Below are 21215 nucleotides of genomic sequence, written 5' to 3'. Positions count from 1 at the left end.
TGAGAATTAGGAGAAAAATGAGGGAAGAGAGAATGATGGAGGAGAGGAGGGAAGAGAGAATGATGGAGGAGATGTAGCGGATTCAAATTTTCTTTTTCTTAGGGTTTTAGGGGGATGTATCCGTTGAGAATTAGGAGCGAAGAGAGAACGACGGAGGAGAGGAGGGAAGAGAGAATGATGGAGATGTAGCGGATTCAAATTTTCTTTATCTCAGTGTTTTCGGGATGCATTCGATCATGATTCTAAGGAATTTTAAAAGACTTTTTAATTATGAAAAAATCTTTTGATATTCAATTAAGACTTTTTGAAACTTAAAAAAAAAAATTGTGTATTCAATCAAGGCTCTTTGTCATTTTAAAAAATAAAAAATTATATTGAGAATATTATGATAGAGAGTATGTCGTAATCAATGTTCCACAAATCGAGTGTTAACTCTCCGAGATTACCGAGTTTACGTTTTTAGGTACAAAAATCGTGTTAACTCTGAGATAAAATCGGTTCCTAATAAAATTGGAAGGTTTAACGAGTTTGACTGAGTTAACACTCAGTAAACTCGTGTAACTCGACCGATTTGTAATGGCTGACACAATTTATTTTTTTTTGAAATATTTGTAAGTGTTGGCATAATTTTAAATATGTACAATTGAATTTTGTGGGAATAACATTTGTAACATATAAAAAATGTTTATTGAGAATAATGTGTTAGAGTGTTTTTTAGTCCCTTAAAATCTTATAAAATCCATAAAATTCTTAAAATTTGAAAATCAATAGTAAAAGAATTTTTTATTGGTTTTATTTTTCTTTATTCAAACGCTATAATTTATTTGTTCATTATTTTTATCATTCACGCTTGTAAGTTTGTTCTTTTTACCCTAAAATTCATTGAATCCTTTTAAATTTTAAAATCACATAAAATCCTTTGAAATCCTTAAAAGTCAGTGTGATAAATCCTTTAAAATATTGAGTGTTTAAAGTCTTTTACATAAAAAGTCTTTTAAAATCTCACAGAATCAATACAATCTTTTAAAATTTTAAAGACTTTTTTTTATTAAAATAGTCTTTTAAAATCCTAATTCAATACACCCCCCTTAGTCACTTTAGTCGTCCTTGAAATGAAATGAGTATGATTGTGGAATAAGGAGTCACAATTTCAGTCGAAATAGTCTATAATACAAGGTACCGTTTGACCGAGTTTTTTTTTTTTTTTTTTTTTTAACTTTATAAACTATTTTAAACTTTAAACAAAAAATAAGAGCTTTGTAATAAGTTAAAGTTGTTTGGCTGCTATTATTGTAATTATTTTATAACCAGCTTAAAATATATCTTTAATGAAAATTAATGATAAAATAGTTATACAAACTCATATTTTTCTTTTTTGACTATACAAACTCATATTTTTCTATTAATAAATATAAATAAATACATTGAGGCAAAAAATTTATGATATAAATAAAAACTATATAGAATAATAAATTAAGAGAACTGAATTATTTTAAGATGATATAATAATACAATAAAAAAATGATGTATTTTGTTTTGAAACAACGACGTCATGTAAATCAAAATAGTTCTTGATTGTACACTTTGTTAATCATAATCAAAAACTATTTTGAATTTTCGATACATTGAAAAATTATTGTGATTAATCAATACACATAGGGTCCAAAATGACTATTACTTTTCTTTTATTGGGTGATGCTTTTATTTTATTTTATTTTATTTTAAGTTTAGTTGAATTACCGCTCACATTCAAAGTTTTGAAAAGTGGTTTGTAACATGGTTGAGGAGTGATGTTTATAACATTTATTTGTTATTTTAAAGAGAGTATTGTATCATGTATGTATATCTTCAACAAAGCAAATACATAGAAAATGTGATAATTTGTTTCATTAAAAAAAGACCGGTGCTAGTCACACCCCAAAAAAAACAAGTTACACCCCAGAATGACTAGTATACCCCTAAGTTGAACATAAGTAAACTTAATTTACATTAACCTAAATTGAATAAGTAAACTTAATTTACATTAACTGAACATAAGTAAATTTAGTTTACATTAACCTAGATTGAGTAAACTGAATTTACACAAACCTCTTATATCTAGATTAAACGTAAGTAAACTAAATTTACATTAACCTAGATTGAACATAAGTAAACTAAATTTACATTAACCTAAATTGAACATAAGTAAACTTAATTTACATTGACATAAGTAAACTAAATTTACATTAACCAAAATTGAACATAAGTAAACTGAATTTACATTAACCTAGATTGAACATAAGTAAACTTAATTTACATTAACATAGATTGAGTAAACTGAGTTTACACTAACCTCTTATATACATGTAAACTAAATTTACATTAACCTAGATTGAAGGTAAAGTAAATTAAATTTACATTAACCTAGATTGAACATAATAAGTAAACTAAATTTACATTAACCTAAATTGAACATAAGTAAACTTAATTTACACTAACCTAAATTGAACATATCTCATACCAAAACAAACAATAAACAAATAGAAACTCATTGAAAATGAAATTCATGAAATTCACTAACCTTTATGAATATAGTACAGATCAATAACAAAGATGTTGATTCAGATATTGGTTGCACATCTATGGTGATTTGTGGATGAAAGGGGGTAAGGGTTCAGAATGATCATAAAAGATGAGTTTTTAAAAATTTACATGAAGAGGGCAATTTTGGTATTATTGTAAAATTTTAAATAAATTTGGGTGTAACTAGTTTTTTTTTGGGTGTGACTAGCACCAGTCTTAAAAAAATTGAAAAATGTGAAATAACAAGTACTTTCGAAACTACACATGACAAGTTTTGACTTCGTTGTGCATCTTAAAGAGTATATACAATTTGGATTGAATAATATCTTGTGGCATAAATGGTATTTGGTATAGTCGTCTCACCTGAATTTATAAGAAATTAAATTTATTTATTACCTGTTTATAAAACAGAAAACAAAAAAAAAAGTTTATAAATATCAAAATATAATTATACTTTGAAATATCTTGATTTTGGTCATGAGAACAGCAACAACAACATTATCAATCTCACCAGATGCAATAATAGTATTCAACTCATCAACATAAGTTTCAAACAAAGTAACCTAGAAATGAATCCTAATACAACAATTTTTTAAATCAAAAACCCAATTTTATTTTGACAAATATATAAAATAAATTTAAAATAAATTTTCTATACTGAAATATAAAAAATGATGTATACATCATAGTCTAACTCAATATGAATCATCTTGGAATGTGCTCCATTGTGAGAATATGACTTTTCAACACCGAAAACCTTCATCATTCCCATAACATCTGAATATTTTGTATATATTTGAATATAAATGTATGTAAATACAAAAGCACACACCATGAATAAACCTTAAAAAAACAATACTAAACAAATATAAAATCAGCTTACTGGTCAAATAATCTACATCATTCTCATAATGAAAAATCTCGCGAGGATCATTGATCACATACAGGTTAGCAGGAACCAAGCTATCATCACATCATTTGATCTTGGTATCGTACTGAAAGTAAACCTTGTATGGATGTCTTGTTGTCTTATACGATTCCACATCAGAAGCAACACTAAAATTTTCAATAGAGTACACACAATATTTACTCATTCATTCTCATACTTGTATATGAGAGTCTCCCCAACAGACGTGTTAATTCCCTCAATCTAGAAATTAAAAAAAAAACGTTATTGCATAATTTGATTAATTGTACATATATAGTAACTAAAATAACGTAATTTTGATTGGTAAGTTTTTTTTTTTTTTTTTTTTTTTTTGCATAAAGACAATGTTAAAGCATAATTAAACTCAAATATATTTATTTGGATATTGGAGCCATTTTAGTTTAAAAAATTTATGCAAATCATTAACCAAATTAAAAGTAAAGATTAATGCATAATCAATGCATTTAAAATAGAGATTTTTTTATACAATTAAAGACATTAATTTAGAAAATACAAATTGCATTAATGTATCATATAAACTTATTTATCCTATGTTATTATAAGAATATAAAAATAAATATTTGTTGTAGGTTTTTCTAGCTTCATATTATAACAAATTAATCACAGAATGACAAATGTTTTGCCTGTTAAAAAAAAATCATGAATGACAAATTAATACTGAAACTTTTTTAAATTTTTATTAGATATTAACATGACAAATATACCCAACTATTGATTTATCTATCATCATATTTCTAAATGAATCACAAATGAGAGAGCAACAAATTATTTTTTAGAAAAACTAATACGACATTAATCTATCATATAAAAAAATGTATTTAATTGAGTATTTGCAGCATACATGTAATTAGCACTCTTGATTATTCATATACACCGACTATGTATTTTGTTTTTACACATGTATACAACGAAATCACAATGTAACACCCTCGAGCCCCACATACAATATTTAATAATTGTAAAAAAAAAAAAATACAAGGTTAAAGATGCTATGTCATCATTATCTAAAACAGTCATAAACCATCATACTCATAAACAGTCGCAACGTAATCACAACATAAAATCATAATCTCCAAAATCTCAAATACATCTCATAATGAACTCAATGGTTCCTCAAACAAAAATCTATAAAGAAAATATATCTCCGACATCCTAATCAGAACACTGTTACTAAGACTCCAAAGGTAAAATCATAGAAATGAGAATAGGTATCAAGCCGTCCTCAGAAACTCACGTCGATCAAGCGTCCTCAACCTGCACGTATACACCATGAGAATGCAGACGACCAAAAAGTCACTAGTGGATAAGATATATGTTGAACATAAAGAAGATACAAATGCAAGTATAGTTCACGGATAGACAAATATATCATGCATACAATCAACAATTATTTATTATGTATAAATATTATTCATATCCAGCATATTCATATACATATAATCATGTCATACCAAGAACAAAACTCAACTCAACAATTCATATTCGTATTCGTCAATTAAGAGTTCACTAAGAATACACGACATTCACGTCATGGTCATCGATCCCCATTCACACATATTCCACATAAACATGTATGTTCATGTCATAAAATCAACAAGTCTCAAACAACATCTTAAAGCATATATACACATATCATTGACAATTAAGGATATCAAAGTATACACTATTCATATGTAGCCATAACAAAACTCATTACCAAATATCACATCTTTAATTACACATCTCAATTTACATATCCAAATACTCTTCATCACATATTATATGTTCATCATACTCAAATATTATTCATATAAATTCTCGATCCATTATTTAACTAGACACAACAATCTCAAATCTTCAACATAGACAAGTATTCACACCATCATTTTTTCACATGTTGAATATAAATCATTCACATTTCATCACAATTACACAATCATCACAAAACACATATAGCCATGTACACATCTTCACATAGGTTCACATAATCAAATACACGACTTCCACACAGACTCGCATGTATGCAATGTTTCTATTCGACTCCATATTCATGTGGTACCAAGTTTTGGATACCGGAGGTATGTTATCGAGTGATCCCACCATCGTTATATCGTCGTTTGTTTTGGATATCAAAGGTATGTTACCGAGTGATCCCACCACCAAGATTACAAGACTACAAATACATGGATACAAGTATAAACTCGACACTACATGACTCCATTTAGTTTATCATTACATGATTCACTCCCTCATATACTATAAACACACTCACACCAAAACATCGTTTAATCAATACATTCATACATCAATAAATCATCATCACTAAAGAAATCATCATAATATTATCATCATAAACGACACCTTCATTTAATCACATCACTTCACATATTTACACAATTTCATACTTAGTTAATCAAATTGCATCTTCGACGACTTGCCAATATATATATATATATATATATATATATATATATAAGGTTTTGTTAGAAGACACCTTTTATGAAGGTGTCTTTTAGCAAGTTATTTTATGAGCATTTGTTAAAAGACACAAACTAATTTTTATGGAGGTGCCTTTCAGCAAAGTTATAACTAAAAAGTGGAAATCACACCTTGAGGTGTGGGTTGCTAAAAGACACCTTCATGGATGGCTTCTAGCAAAACCCATATATATAAAGAAAATAACCCCTTTAAACTCTTTTGGGCTGACTTTTAATCTTTCAAAAATTACCCTTAATTTTCAATACAAATAACACATGTAACAAATAGATAACAATAAATTTAAATATTAAAAAAATGTACAAACACGATATGAATATATATATTGTTGAAGAAAAAAACTTTTTGATGAATGGTTTAATGATAACAAACCTTGTGGAATAAATGATAAGTTTTATGAATATTGATCTACTGATGTTTGCACTTGAGTTTTTGTTAAAAGAACATGAATCACATAAGTGGATAAGCTAGAAGCCACCCATATTGATAAGTGCATTATATCTACTCAACAATGAAAGAATGAGTATATCATCAGCTAAAACAACAAGATCATATCTCCATGAAGATTCATAGCTCAAGAATCATGATGGAAGAACTTACATCACAACCTACACAATAGTGTGCTGGAAGTTATGTGACAAAACTCACATTGAGTTTTATGTTATATGATAAAAGGAAATATGCATACAAGCTAGGAAGACTCTCAGAACCTCCTCAAAGTATCACACTTCCAAAGCTTCTGAAGATAAGAAGTTCTGAGTTCAGAATGTTCAAATGATTAGAGATCAAAATGTTCATATGAATGGAGTTCATAATAATCAAGAACATTAACCCTAACTATATCCATAAATAATAAAGGATTACTTCATGCATAAACAAGAATATTAATTTAAAGTCATAAGTTGCATGCAATGATGAACTAGATGGAAAGAAATATTCTTATGGACTTCAAATAAAGAATCATCTTGTTTGTTAAAATAAACGATCTCTCATTTATATGCTTCAAGAAGTTCTTGAAGGAAATAAACAAACAACTTTCATAAGGATCAAAGTGTTGAAGAACATCAGAATGTTCATCACAAAGTACAACTATCAAAAAGGAAGGAGCCTAGAAGAAACATTATGAAGTTCATAGATATGAACCCAGATGGAGTTTAGAAGGTTGTTCAGAAGGTTGCTCAGAAGATTCATTAAAGAAACCCCATAAATCAATATTCACACAAAAAACATGCAAGAACAAACGTCACATGAACATATCTTATAATGATTTTAACTTTGGATCAATAAATCATTAAAGGCATATATGGTGATTAAAGGATTAATGGACTTTGATAGTTCTTTGTATTTGTGTGTTCTTGAGTGATTAACCAAGACACAAACAAATTTTAAATCATACCAAGATACAAGAAATCAAAGGATGTTTGAATTCATGAATTAACTCTGAGTTCATAAAGTTGGTTCATAGTGTTGCTCAGAAAGTTGATCAGAATGTTCGAGGCAGAGGTCGGAAGGTTGTTCTTATACAAACAAAGAATCTCAAGAACATTATCAAGAACAAATGTCCATAAAAATACGTTTGCATGGATCAATCAAGCAATAAAGGCTTGAACAAGCAAAAGTGTCAAAAAGGTCTTCAAGGTTCATTCAAGACTATGAACACTTGAAGTTCTAGGAATATTCCAAAGATGATATTATCCTAGAGGTTACTTTACTGCACTTCAGTTATGTCTCTGCTATTAGGATTGATTACATCAAAAGTAGTCTTACAAATCATCCTAAAGTAAGAGCAAATGAAACATTCTGATGGTCAGAATGTTCATCTATGCGCATGCTTCCAGCTATGAACAGTGTAGTTGGTGGAAAGATGAAAAAGGTAGCAAAAGGAGATCATGCATCAGAGATAACTTGTACTCTGAACAAAATCAAGCAAATCTCTTAGATGCATGGGCCTGAAGATTGCATATCCACTATCTCTCTCCTGCACAATAACCAAGACATATTTGGTTCAACTTTATCCTACTTTATCCAACAACTTTTGATGCATATGGAGAAGTTACTTTTTGGTGGATAAAACCCAACAAATATCATGTCACGTCTTGAACAAACCTAGAAACTCATCAGACATTCATCATTGATGAACCCATATGAAGAACATCATGAATATCAACATTCTGATGAAGAAAACAACAAGATTCTGATGTTCATCCTGGGAACACAACAACATTCTGATGGTTAAAATGTTCACCAGATTTTCAAGTAAAAGCTTGTGGGGGCCCATGACACGTGGTATAACATCATTGTTCACCTTACAACGGCTATATGAGTCCAAAGACTCTATAAATAGATATCTAAAGCTCAACATTACTTGCACCATTGCAAAGCATGCAAGTAAACAACTTGAGATTGTTTGAAGCTCTTGCAATTGAAATTGATCAATCACTGAAGGCTTTTGTTACCTTCCCATAAGTGCACATCAATTCTCTTTGTTATCTCTTGCAAAGATAACTTCTCTTCCCCCTCCTCTGTTTGATTCTCAAACATTCACTCTTCTCACGAATTGCAAAGCATACAAGAAAACAACTTGATTTTGTTTGAAGCTCTTGCAATTGAAATTGATCAATCACTGAATGCTCTTGTTACCTTCTCATAAGTGCACATCAATACTCTTTGTTATCTCTCTTAAAGATAACTTCTTCTTCCCCCTCCTCTTATGTTTGATTCATAAACATTCAAACTTCTCACAAATGGTAAACAAATCTCATCTAGCTTTAGAGATACTAAAGTGTTAGTTTGAACTGAGTTTGTAAAAGTCTAAGTGGGTAACTTAGCAAGAAGAAAAGAAAGTCTCATCTAGCTTTAGGGGTACTAAAGTGTTAGTTTGAGCAAAAATTGTAAGAGTCTAAGTGGTTAACTTATCAACAAGGTGCAAGCCTGCTGAGGCTTAGAGAATACAGAGGTGCAAGTGTTCAGGTGAGCACATATTGTAAGGTGCAAGATTAGAGAGGTTATCTCAAGCATCATAGTGGAAACTCTCACAAGATTGTGAGGAGTGGACTAACCCACATTGGAGGAACCACTATAAATCTCTGTTAATTTTTAAAGGGTCACAATTCAAGCCCAACTTCCTTGTGACTATTTTATCTACTTCATATATGTCTGAGCTTTTTCCTTTATCATTCAAAAAGTTTAACAAACTAGATGATCATATTTATACTTACTTTTTCACTATCCCAATTATACACTTAATCAATTTTTCTATAATAAAGATTGTCGTTGGTGTCATTAAACAAAAAGAATTTACATTATATTTTTTGTTATATTGTTGGTGTCGTTGAAATAGATAATCATTGTTAGTTTGGTTTGTTATAATTTTAAATCAACAAACATTTATATTTGTAGTTTTAATGAAAATTTCATAAAAAAAACCATTCATAATTTTCAAACGTTAGCGCAATAAAAAAAATGAAAAGACGGATACGTTAGTGTCCGTACGTGTCTCTCTTTTCGTTAGTGTGTGTGTCTGTCTTTTCGTATGAGGAGTTCTTCAACAATTTCCTCTTCCTACACGGGGCAGATCTACGAGCTTTTCATGTTACCATTTTTGTTTTTATTTTTGTTAGCTTCAAATAAAAGAGTTATCGTTTTTGCATGTTTTATCATTGGATCTTTGATTTACATAAGTCATGAGTGGTTTCACTATTCTAGGACTATAAGTTTCATGGTATTTTTACGATTATAAATTATTGTACATATGTGTGTCCTACTTTATAGAAGGATGGAAACTAAAGTGAATTAATATAAGCAAGATAAATAAAATCTGATTGATACAAAATATAATATACACACAAAAATCTAATCGTACATGTATAACTTCAAAACTTTAACATGTTATAATACTTTAAATTATACAAAAATAATCTCAAACATAAATATTTTGATCTATTAAAAAATATAAATGCTATTTAATTTATATATGGATAAGTGATTTGCCAAAATTGTACATATATGACGGGAAGGAATGTCAAAAAATAACTCTTATGAAAATGATTTACAAAATAGTTTGTCAAAAAGTATTATTTGCTAATAATAGAAGTTTATTTGTAAATATATAGAATTTACATAAACAATTTCAAATTATTACCACAATTTGCAAAATCTTTCTTCTGCAAGTGAAGAGCCGTTTTCAGAGGTGATTTTTAAATAAAAGAAATATTCAAAAGGATCCTCAGTTATAGTACCCTCTTAAAGAAAACAAATATGACATAATTTTGATCACAAACCTATATAAGGATGTTAGTTTATCCCATTAAACGGACATATATGTGATTATTACTCCATTTAGAACTATACATGTGAATCCAGAAGTCCTAGCTCAACTGATAAAATGTCGAAATTGTTAGGCCGGATGCCATGACCGGGGTTCGAACCCTGGTACCTCCACTTGTGTGTGTGAGTTTATAATGGCTTTGCCATTTCGTCTATCTACCAGAAAAAGAAAAAAAAAACTACACATGTGAAAAAATTTCTACGCAAGTATGACGATGGTTGGATGGGAAGTAAAAAAAAAAAGGCTTAATTGCACTTTTGGACCCCTAACTTTCCAAAAGTTGCGGTTACGGACCTCTAACTAATTTAAATACAAAACAGACCCTTATGTTTGGATTCTTTGTTAGTTTTGGACCCCCGTACCATTTTTTGACTTTTCGTTGCTGACGTGGCACCCACATCCCATTAGTGAAGTGCCACGTGTATTATTTTTTTTCTTTGTTTTTTAAATTCGTCCTGTTATTTTTAATTTGAAAAAAAAATGAAATAGAAAGAAAGGTCACGTGAGTTAGAAAGTAAAGTTAGAAACTTTTGTTAATTTCAGACCCCTTTATTTCATCTTCTCACCATCTTCTCCATTGTTTCTAACTTTTCCACATTGGTGACTGCTTGCGAACAATGGAGAAGATGAGAGGTGGAGAACAATGGAGAAAAGAGAACAATGGAGAAGATGAAACAAAGGGGTCCGAAATTAACAAAAGTTTCTAACTTTACTTTCTAACTCACATGACCTTTCTTTCTATTTCATTTTTCTGTTTTTTTTTAATTTTTTTTCAAATTAAAAATAACAGGACGGATTTAAAAACCAAAGAAAAAAAATACACGTGGCACCTCACTAATGGATGTGGGTGCCACGTCAGCAACGAAAAGTCAAAAAATGGTTTGGGGGTCTAAAACTAACAAAGAATCCAAACATAAGGGTCTGTTTTGTATTTAAATTAGTTAGAGGTCCGTAACCGCAACTTTTGGAAAGTTAGGGGTCCAAAAGTGCAATTAAGCTAAAAAAAAAAAAACCTTGATAGAATTTTGAGAATCAGGCAGGATAGCGACATGCTCCCTCGCCATGGGCTACCTTTCCGAATATTTTACTTTTAAAACATAATATAATTTAAAATAAAATAAGACAACATATTACTTATATTAATGTATTTGTGTAACTTATTTAATTAATTATATCAAGGGAAATATAAATCATTTAACTTTTTATATATATACCTTTTAAAAAAAAACTTTATATATATTGTTCGGATATAATTTACATCATATAATTTGATAATGTTGCATAATAATTTTTTTCAGTTATAATATATTTTTTTATTTTATAAATACTATATATTTTATATATAAACTTTTGGAGAATATAAACCATTTTAACTCTTATTGTATAATTCCTTCAAAAAAAAACTCTTATTGTATAATTATAAACAAACTATATCATATAATAGTTTAAAATAAACAAACAAAAAATATTCAAAATAAAAAAAAAATTATCCCGTGCATGGCGCGGGAACACACGCTAGTAGATTAGACAAAGTGCCAGAATGAGTTGTTTATGGAAGTAGGATGATTAGTATTACTCCCTCCATCCCATATATAATAAGTGAGTTATTTGTATATTGTCCCAAAAAAATTGACTTATTTTACTTTTCATATCAAATATAACTTTAATTAATACTATTTTCATCTCTCAATTTAATATTTTCTACTTTGCATTTATGATAAGGAGGAATGCACCAATAAATGACAAAACACTCAAAATTATTTTTCTCTCTTTCTCTCTTTCACTTGTTCACTTTTTATTTTTTTGGTCAGGTAGTCTAGTGGCTAGAAATTCACTTTTAAAGTGAATAAGTGGGGTATCCGGGGTTCGAACCCCGGCTCCTACATATAATAATGCATTGTCCCTGCCAACTGAGCTATGCTCACGGGGACACTTTTTATTAATATGTGTGAAATGAACAAATTGCTAATTATAATGGGGCGGCGGGTGCAGAAGGGAATAAGTTAATTCACGTTGCCATTTACACTAGCGTGGGTTAACTCACGTTCATAGCAGTAAGCGGTTACAACATTAAATGCAGTGCAACACTGAACATGTTTTTGGAAAGTCATAAATGACCCGTAATCACGCCACGTTCATAACTTAACCGAATTACGCCATATTAACAATATTATAAGATAATACAACATAATCGATCCAAATTACACAAAATCATCGTTTTTCTCACAATCACCAATAAACAATCCAAACGGTCCAAATTACACACTTAAACACACTTAATGACACGTAAACGATCCAAATTACACCAATTTGTCCATAAATTTTTAAAATTACATAATCTCACGTAAACTATCAAAATTACCCAAATTCATCGTTAAATTACATAAACACAAATTCATTAAAATTCAATAATACGGACACAAATTCGAACAAATTACGATATTAAACGTTAATAAATATCACACTTCAACGGATCGGACATAAAGATGTAAAAGGTTATTTTCAACCATCACGCGAAACATGTAATCAACGTCGCTATCATCTTTGACTAGTTGTGGAAAATACACGGTCTTCCAACGGCCCTCTTCCTTATCCTCCCCCAAGCCACGACTGACACTTGTACTACTACATAACATGTTCTGTGATTTGAACCAATATGGATAAAGAAGTTGTCAAGTTTTACCTTCAACTCATCCAACTTGTCGGTGGGGTTTACAGTGAACCAAACCCTCTTTTCCACATCTATATAACGAACATGAAGTTTAACTGGATCTTGTGCATCTTCAGACATGTTTCACTTCACAAAAATATAATGAAAAACAAATATAAGAGAAATTAGATAAAATAAATAGTTGAATAATTAGTGACAAAGTAATGCGAGCAATAATTGGTGTGACATAACCGGCCATCAAAAAAATAATTCATTTCATACAAGTTTTGCTTGGTTGTGAACAATGTGAGCTTGAAAAGGAATTTTCACTTTAAACTTCACATCATTGGTTGGTTTGACATCGGCGGATGCTACGCCGGAAGCTTTGTTTTTGCCCGGTTTCGGTTCAACGCCATCCTCCGCCATATTTTCAACCATGTCACTCAATGTCTACTCAATATAAAAATAACAAAGAAAAAAATTAATAAATAAGTTGTGCCGCAAGCAAAGCAAGTAAAAAAAGTGGCGCAAAAATTCAAAATCTGGGCAACACAGTAGCATGAGTTAACTCACGCTAGTGTTATCTTTCAGCGTGAGTTAACTCACGCAGCACCTGCAACTAGTGTGAGTTTACTCACGCTCAACCCTATCACCTACTGAAAAAAATGACGTAAGTTGCAGAAAAACCAGGGAAAAAGGATGCGTTTTGACGGTACATTACCTGTTCTATGATGCTTGACGAGCGCAGAAACTTGCTTTATGACGATTTGCAATGATTTGGAACGAAGATTTTGACCCAAAAATTCACACTTTTTGGGTTTTTGGAGGTGGAGGGAAAGAAAAAATGGAGCTGTGTGGTTGTCTGCTGGGTTTTGATCGAAAATAGTACCCAACGTAGGTTACGAAACGTGAGTTGTCACGTAAGGGCAAAACTGTCTTTACATTTGAGAATGAGCAAAACCGTTTGGGTTAGAGCACTGCTCGAGGGAGTATAGCATGCTAAATGCATGCATTAATGGATTAGGTGCATATGGTTTGGTTGACTGATTAATTAAATAGGCTAGTTTTTTTTTTTTTTTTTTTTAATTATTCAAAGCGTAAAGCGTAAAGTTGGATTTTTTTTTTTTTAAACAAAATAAAATGTTTTTTTTGTTGGTACAACGTAAAGTTGGATTCTATAACGTACTGTACAATTTTTTGTTTTTAAGAAAACGTATAAATTATAATTTCAACCACTACGCATGATGCATTATTTTTTAGTTTCAACGCATGATGCAAATTTCTTTTAAGAAATCCAATATATATCCCTCCAAACTTTGACAACCATTGTCCTTTTTTACTTGCTTTGTTATTTATAAAAAATGCTTATATATGTAGTGGAAATGGCATAGATCATATAACAACTCACATTGACATTACCTATCCTATTCATTTATACAAATGCATGTTTACAATTCCTCTATATAAGCTTCAACAATGAATCCATTTCCACATTCACATTCCAATATATCTAGCTCATACACATCCTTATAATATATTTCTTTCAAGCTTCTTATTTTTAAAGCAAAAAATGTCAACAACCATTGATGTCCCAGAATCAAGCAACATTAACAAGGAAAAAACAATTCTAGTTGCACCTGCTAGGCCAGGAGGATGGAAAAAGGGCACAGCCATAATGGATTTCATTCTAAGGTTAGGTGCCATAGCAGCGGCTATTGCCGCTGCCGCCTCGATGGGAACAAGTGATCAGACTCTCCCTTTCTTCACTCAGTTCTTTCAATTTGAAGCTAGCTATGATAGCTTTACAACCTTCCAGTATGTAACATTCAATTTTTTTTTCTTCTTTTCAAAACAATAATCCATAATTATAATAAGCTAATGCTTGAAAGTTGAAACAATGCAGGTTTTTTGTTATTTCAATGGCAATTGCAGCTTCCTACTTAGTTCTATCCCTACCATTCTCCATTGTAGCCATCATTCGCCCTCATGCGCCTGGACCAAGGCTTTTCCTTATTATCTTAGACACCGTAAGTTTTTCTGTCTGTCTATCTTTTTTTTTTTTAATCAGCAAATATTATTAAGCAAGGCAAGCACAAGAAGTACTAAACCCGCGGATGTCTGTCTGTCTATCTTATTTGTTGTTAATAAAAATATGATAAGGGGTGTGACAAGTGACTGGTTGATGTATACATTTTCATTAAGTTTAATGTTAGATATTATCATAAATTAATTCAACTTGAAACTTTTTTTGTTTATGAAATTTTAGGTGTTTCTTACTCTGGCCACTTCAAGTGCTGCTGCAGCTGCTTCCATAGTTTACTTGGCACATAATGGAAATCAAGACACAAACTGGCTAGCCATTTGCAACCAATTTGGAGATTTTTGTGCACAGACAAGTGGAGCAGTAGTGGCATCATTTATTACTGTGGTTGTTTTAATCTTGTTGGTTGTGATGTCTGCTTTGGCTATTGGGAAGCATTGAAAATTAAGATTGGATTATGCTATAGAAGCCTAAGTTACATATTCAATTGTTGTCAGGTTTTTCATGAGATGTCATGAACTGTGTTAAATTGATTTCTTGTATTGATTTTGGGAAATTGTTGTTATGGAATATTAATTATGATTTATGTTTTAGATATTTGGAAATTTTTAGTTCAGTCAAAATGTATACTTCATCCGTCCCTTAATAGTTGACACAGTTGATCTTATTACGTATCTCAATGCATAATTTTGAGGTTAAATATCTTGAATAGTATATTAGAAAAAATTATAAAAATTTGATATTTTAAAAATTCTTATGGAGAAATCTCCTAAGAATATATTTAGTGTGCGTACTTCAAACATGACAACTTTACTTGAAACAAAACTCTAAAAAATATTAAAAAAACAAACATAGAAAAACAAATTGACCCATTTAGGGATGGCAATGGGTACCCAATGGGTAGGGTACTACAATGCCCGTCCCCATACCCGCATTTATAAAAAATATCCGTACCCGTGCCCATACCCTCGTGGGCAACAACTTTGGTCCCCTTCCCCATACCCTATGGGTACTTAAGTACCCATACCCGCACCCATTACCCGCACTTTAACTATGGAAAAACAAAAAAAAAACATCGCAAATAAAATAAAACTACGATCCCAATTTTTTAAAATTAACTCATAAAATAATATGAACCGTGGTATTTAGTCAAATAGAAAACATCCGAAATATTTCTAAAAAATTATACACCAGCATGATGGAGTTGTTATTGTATTAAGTAGTTGTTTGGTTTAAGTTTAGGTTTAGGCTTAAATAGCTAAATAAAATAATTAATTATACATAAAAAATAAATAAATAATTTATGATATTATATAAATATGTATATGCGGGTCTGGGCAGTATAGTACCCTTACCCGTGTCCATACCCATTTAATTTTGTGGGTATTACCCGTACCCGTACCCAGACCCATAAAAGCGGGGTTTTACCCTACCCATTGTGGATATTTTTTGCGGGTATCCATTGGATCTGGGTCTAATTGCCATCCCTAGACCCATTCCATCATTTCTTCTTCTTTCTACACTTTATCTTCTTTCATTTGATAGAAGTTTGGAGTTAGTATTAGTGGATTATCCACCCTTAAAGGTTGCTCATTAAGATTCATTGAGATACTCTTTTCAAATATAGTAAAAAATACTCTTCAAACTTGTATATTCAAACTCTTAAAAGTATAAAAAAAATATTATTTTCAATGAAAACTTTTTCTTTTTGTTTCTTTGACGGATGCTTGAGGGACATTAAGTTAGCATGACCCTTACTTTTAATGATAAATTCTTCCGGTCGGGTAGAAGAAGGGCTAGTGCAAGTGAGATTCATTGGCTTTCTTGAGAAAGAATTTCAACAAGTAAAAAGGTAGGCGACACAAGGTTTAGAAACAAATAAATTCTTACGCACCCTGAAATTTTGTTGGGTACATGTATTTGTAGACAAAACTTTTAAAATTTGATTTGATTTTAAAAGCAAATATTTTTTGAATGGTGATTTTCTTGGAGCTCAGTTTAATTGATCACAATTCAAGCTATGTTTGACATACTATAAGGTCTACATAGGTTTTTATTGTGAGAAGGATGCAGGTAGAGTATTGGTAAAGGTGAGGACAGTCATTTTGGAACTAGAAATGGTTAAATGGTAGCACTTGCCTGGCTCCTCTAGTGGATAAACACCTTATGCTTAATCATACATGTCAAATTTGCTTTTTGTCTCTGCAGATTACTTAAATATTGAATGGATTCTTTAAAGGAAACTTTGAATCCAATTTAAATGCTTGGTGCTTAATGATACGACTCAATTATTTTTAACAAGCAAAATGAGATATATTACGAACAAAAGAGAATCCTTGATGGCATGTATCAATAAAGACTTTAAAAGTATACAAGCGATCAAGTCATAAAGAAAGCGAAAATACAATAAATTAGTTGATGTAAAGACAAACAAACGGACTCGACCACCACATATGAAAATTTAGAAGAATATTAATATTAGAACATCCATAATGGAGACATCCATTTTTGGGTTCTTAAATAGGTCCCACGCGTACACATCACTCATTTATAATTTTTTAATAGAAGTACATAATAAGTACTCGGTCCCTCCAACCCAGATCTCACGCAAAGTTCTTAAATGAGACCCACTAATCAACTATCAATAATTTTATATCACTACATTTAAATTTTTAATATTAAAAGCCTGCAAGCCCCGCTTAAAGTTGGGGGTCTTAAATAAGACCCCGTGTCTTATAAGACCTTGAAAAAAATTCACCCCAATGAGGGTACCTAATAAGTATCAGGTCTTAAATGTCTAAGACCCTTCCATTGGAGATGGTCTTAGTAGTCTTTATCCACCAAAAGGAATGAAAAATAATTAAAAAAAATCCTTTCGAACGAAAATATCAACTCTATCACTATTTTAGTTGCTAACATTAATGACTAGTGGTTTAACGACATTACAAAAATCGGCACTAAATTGACCGATAACACATATAGTGATCGATTTAGAGATCCATTTTTTTTTTTTAAGAAGCAAGGATAAAATTTATTAGAGCAACTCCATTGATCTCAAGTTTTCAATGGTCCGCCAGGTGGAGATTGAAAAAATGGATTATTTTGCAATAATTTTGGTTACTTTGATTATGAAGTAACTGTTATTTTGGTTACTTTGATTATAATAACAATAGAATTATCACCTTTCTAAATTTTAGAGCAGATTAAATTGTTTTATGTTGTTTTTTATTTTACTTTGAAAATTATTCTACTTTAAAATATCACACATTTAATTGTTGTGTCATAATTTTATTCTACTTTAAAAAAAAAAAATATTGAGGGAGTAAAGTGTATATTTTAACTTAAGAGGGGAGGGGAGTGTAATTCAAGCATCTTTGAGGGGAGGCGAGTGTAATTTACTCTATTTTATCTTTATATTTCTTCTATTTTATTTTTAACCTTTTCATATTAATATTAAGTAAAAATAATTAAATTATAATTTTAAGTTGTGATAAAATTAAATACGGATAAAATATTAATATTTCAGTTAAAAGTGTGGGACCTAATATGAGTTCTTTTAAAGTTCACCATTGAAGTACAAAATAAGTGAGTTGCTTTAAAATGATGTGGCATAATGAGATCCACAAAATAACAATTTAGAGAGTTCATCATTTGAGGTGCTCTTAGATTAAACATAAAACATCCCAAAGCACAAGATATGCTATAAAAATGTCAAAATAGAGGGCAAGATCAAAGATTGCATAGGACAAAACCCCCTTAGCACAAAATACAACAACAAGGATGCCAAATAACTTCAGAAGGGATAAATAAACTTGAGCACCAAGATAACAACTAAACGCCAAAGAGTGGGCTCCAAAGTAAAAAAGTAAAAAAGCTAAAACTCCACCAAAGCGCACTTTTCGAGCGTACTGATCAAGAACAAGTGACCGAATATCAGAAAGAAAGAGACACCTTAGGATCTTGCTCCAAGCCACTAACGAACTACCGAAAGACCATAGACCATCCAAGGAACATCAACTATTACTCCAGAATCAAACGGACTAAAATTTTGAGATATGACCAAGAAATCTCTTAATACACAATCCGATAACACACAACTAAAGAGCACTTGATTCCTCTATACATGAAAGGATTACCACGACTTGTATTTCTTAATCATTTGTGCGCCTTAGATCAGCTCAAATATGTCCTCAAATCAATGCACCTTGCTGCCAATATTTGCACTCTTGAAGCTAAAGCTGCCCTGACAAAGAAATCCATTTATTGATCGCTATGACGACTAAAATATTGAATTTTTAGTAGTACCATGCTTAAAAAAAAATCTCGGAGCCACTTCTGGGTTCATACTAACAACCAAGGACACACGTTGTGGATGTGTTGGTAGAGGAATTTGCGAGTCCATGTCTCTCCTAGTGTATGATTTAGTTTGTTTTAGTGATATTAAAATAAGATTTAGGTTTGATGATGTATTTATGTTTTTCATGATGGAGTATCTCTCAATGTCTTAGGATCAAATAAAGTCATATTTCAAACGTGCATGCATCAAAATCATGTTTTAAGCCATTTTAACCCTTAAGAAAATCATTTTTCTAACATGCATTAAAATAACTTTTCATGTCATTTAGGATTTCGTGATTTTAGTTATGTTGAAGGATGATTTCAATCATCTTCTGAAGGGTGATTTGGATCATGCTCGGGTGATTTGAATCATATGTTGAAGGGTAATTCAAATCAACTTGGTGAAAATATTGATTTGAGTCATGATCCGAATTATTATCTTAAGGTGATTTGAATTGACCTATAAGGTGTGATTCTTATCAACTTGTAATTTTTTTTCTTCAAGTTTTAATGCATCATAATTGTTTTTTTTTTCTTTCCATTCCTCTTCCTATGTAAACCGCAATTATCCATTCATTGAGGTTTAACATTCATTTTCTCTCTAAAATTCATTCATCACAAAGTTTCACTGAAAACTTTTTTGATCCTTTGATGCAGATGGTGATTGTGTGAGACTTAAATTATGATTTATTTCTTTGTATAATGTGCGTCTAGATTTGATTAGATTGAAGGTGTTCAATTGCATATAGGTTGAAGGAAAAGAATAAATTTCTTTTCACCTTAGGATCTGAATTTTTAGGGTTTTTAGGTTGTGAGGTCTTAAAGTTGTAAAATGGCTAAATTGATCGGAAATTGAAGATTAGAGGTTGAAGGCTTCAAATTGGATTTTTAGTTGTTCAAATATTGCGAAAATATTTGATGGCATTGATTCATAAGGAGTTAGGATCATGGTACTGAAGGAGTAATCTTGTTGTAATCATGCATTCAAACAAATAAATTTGCAACATGCATATTTTTTTGTTCATATCAATAAAGTACTATAACTTTTGGGTTAAACTCGGGTCCACATATAACATCTGTGGGTTGAGTTGAGTTGAGTAGGTGTTCTTTTCTCTTTCTCTTTTTCTCCAACTTGACCAGCTTCCAAGGGTTAGATAGAAATAGAATATAAGGGAATTTAGTTGACATTTTTATCATAATAAAGTACATGATGTAATTCTCCATAGATAGAAATAGTTTATGATGAAAATCCATTCCTGAGAAATATTGAGAAATTTAATTTGATCTCTAAAAAAAATAAAATCAACTTTTATACTATGAAAAAATAAACCAGAACAACTTAATCTTTAATTATCTTAAAAAAGATACAATCACGTCTCTAACAATAAAAAAAGAGACAATTTAGTACCTACAACATAAAATGTCACAAAATAGTTTCTTCACCAATAAGTCATCTAGTTTTGATATTTTCCTCTTTAGCATTCAAATAAAGTCATTAAATGGCAAGAATTTTTCAAACCAATATCAACGATACTTGTCAATTCTAAAAAATATCCATAACATATCCAAAATGGTATCAATTAATTTGAACCTAAATCATCAGAGTTCATGGATTAGGGAGACAAAAATATGAATCACATACATAGGGTGACAAAAGCATCCAATAGAGTGTAATGGATTAGGGAGACTATGTGGTTTAGTTCATGGATTAAGTCAAATGTGATTAAAAAAATATGTGACATAATGTTTACTTGCTATGAATGAAAATATGATTTATTATTAAGTGAAAAACTTTCCAAACAACTTCACTTATTATTATAAAAAACATTGAACACCCTGTTCTCTAATCTCTATATATAAAGCTTCAAAGGTT

At 30.5% G+C, this 21215-nt stretch overlaps 1 protein-coding gene across 1 annotated transcript; it reads left to right on the top strand.

The window, feature by feature from the left end:
- The first annotated feature begins 14445 nt into the window (after positions 1–14445).
- On the top strand, positions 14446–15574 carry LOC25483784 (casparian strip membrane protein 1). Its single transcript, XM_013612492.3, has 3 exons — positions 14446–14778; positions 14867–14990; positions 15230–15574. The coding sequence occupies exons 1-3, from the start codon at positions 14534–14536 to the stop codon at positions 15443–15445; spliced, it is 585 nt and encodes a 194-aa protein (XP_013467946.1). The 5' UTR covers positions 14446–14533; the 3' UTR covers positions 15446–15574.
- The last annotated feature ends 5641 nt before the right edge of the window (positions 15575–21215 follow it).

This window comes from Medicago truncatula, chromosome 1 (assembly GCF_003473485.1).
Source record: "Medicago truncatula cultivar Jemalong A17 chromosome 1, MtrunA17r5.0-ANR, whole genome shotgun sequence".
Lineage (NCBI taxonomy): Eukaryota > Viridiplantae > Streptophyta > Magnoliopsida > Fabales > Fabaceae > Medicago > Medicago truncatula.
The sequence above is the reverse complement of the archived record's forward strand: the minus strand, read 5'-3'. Positions and strand labels throughout refer to the sequence as shown.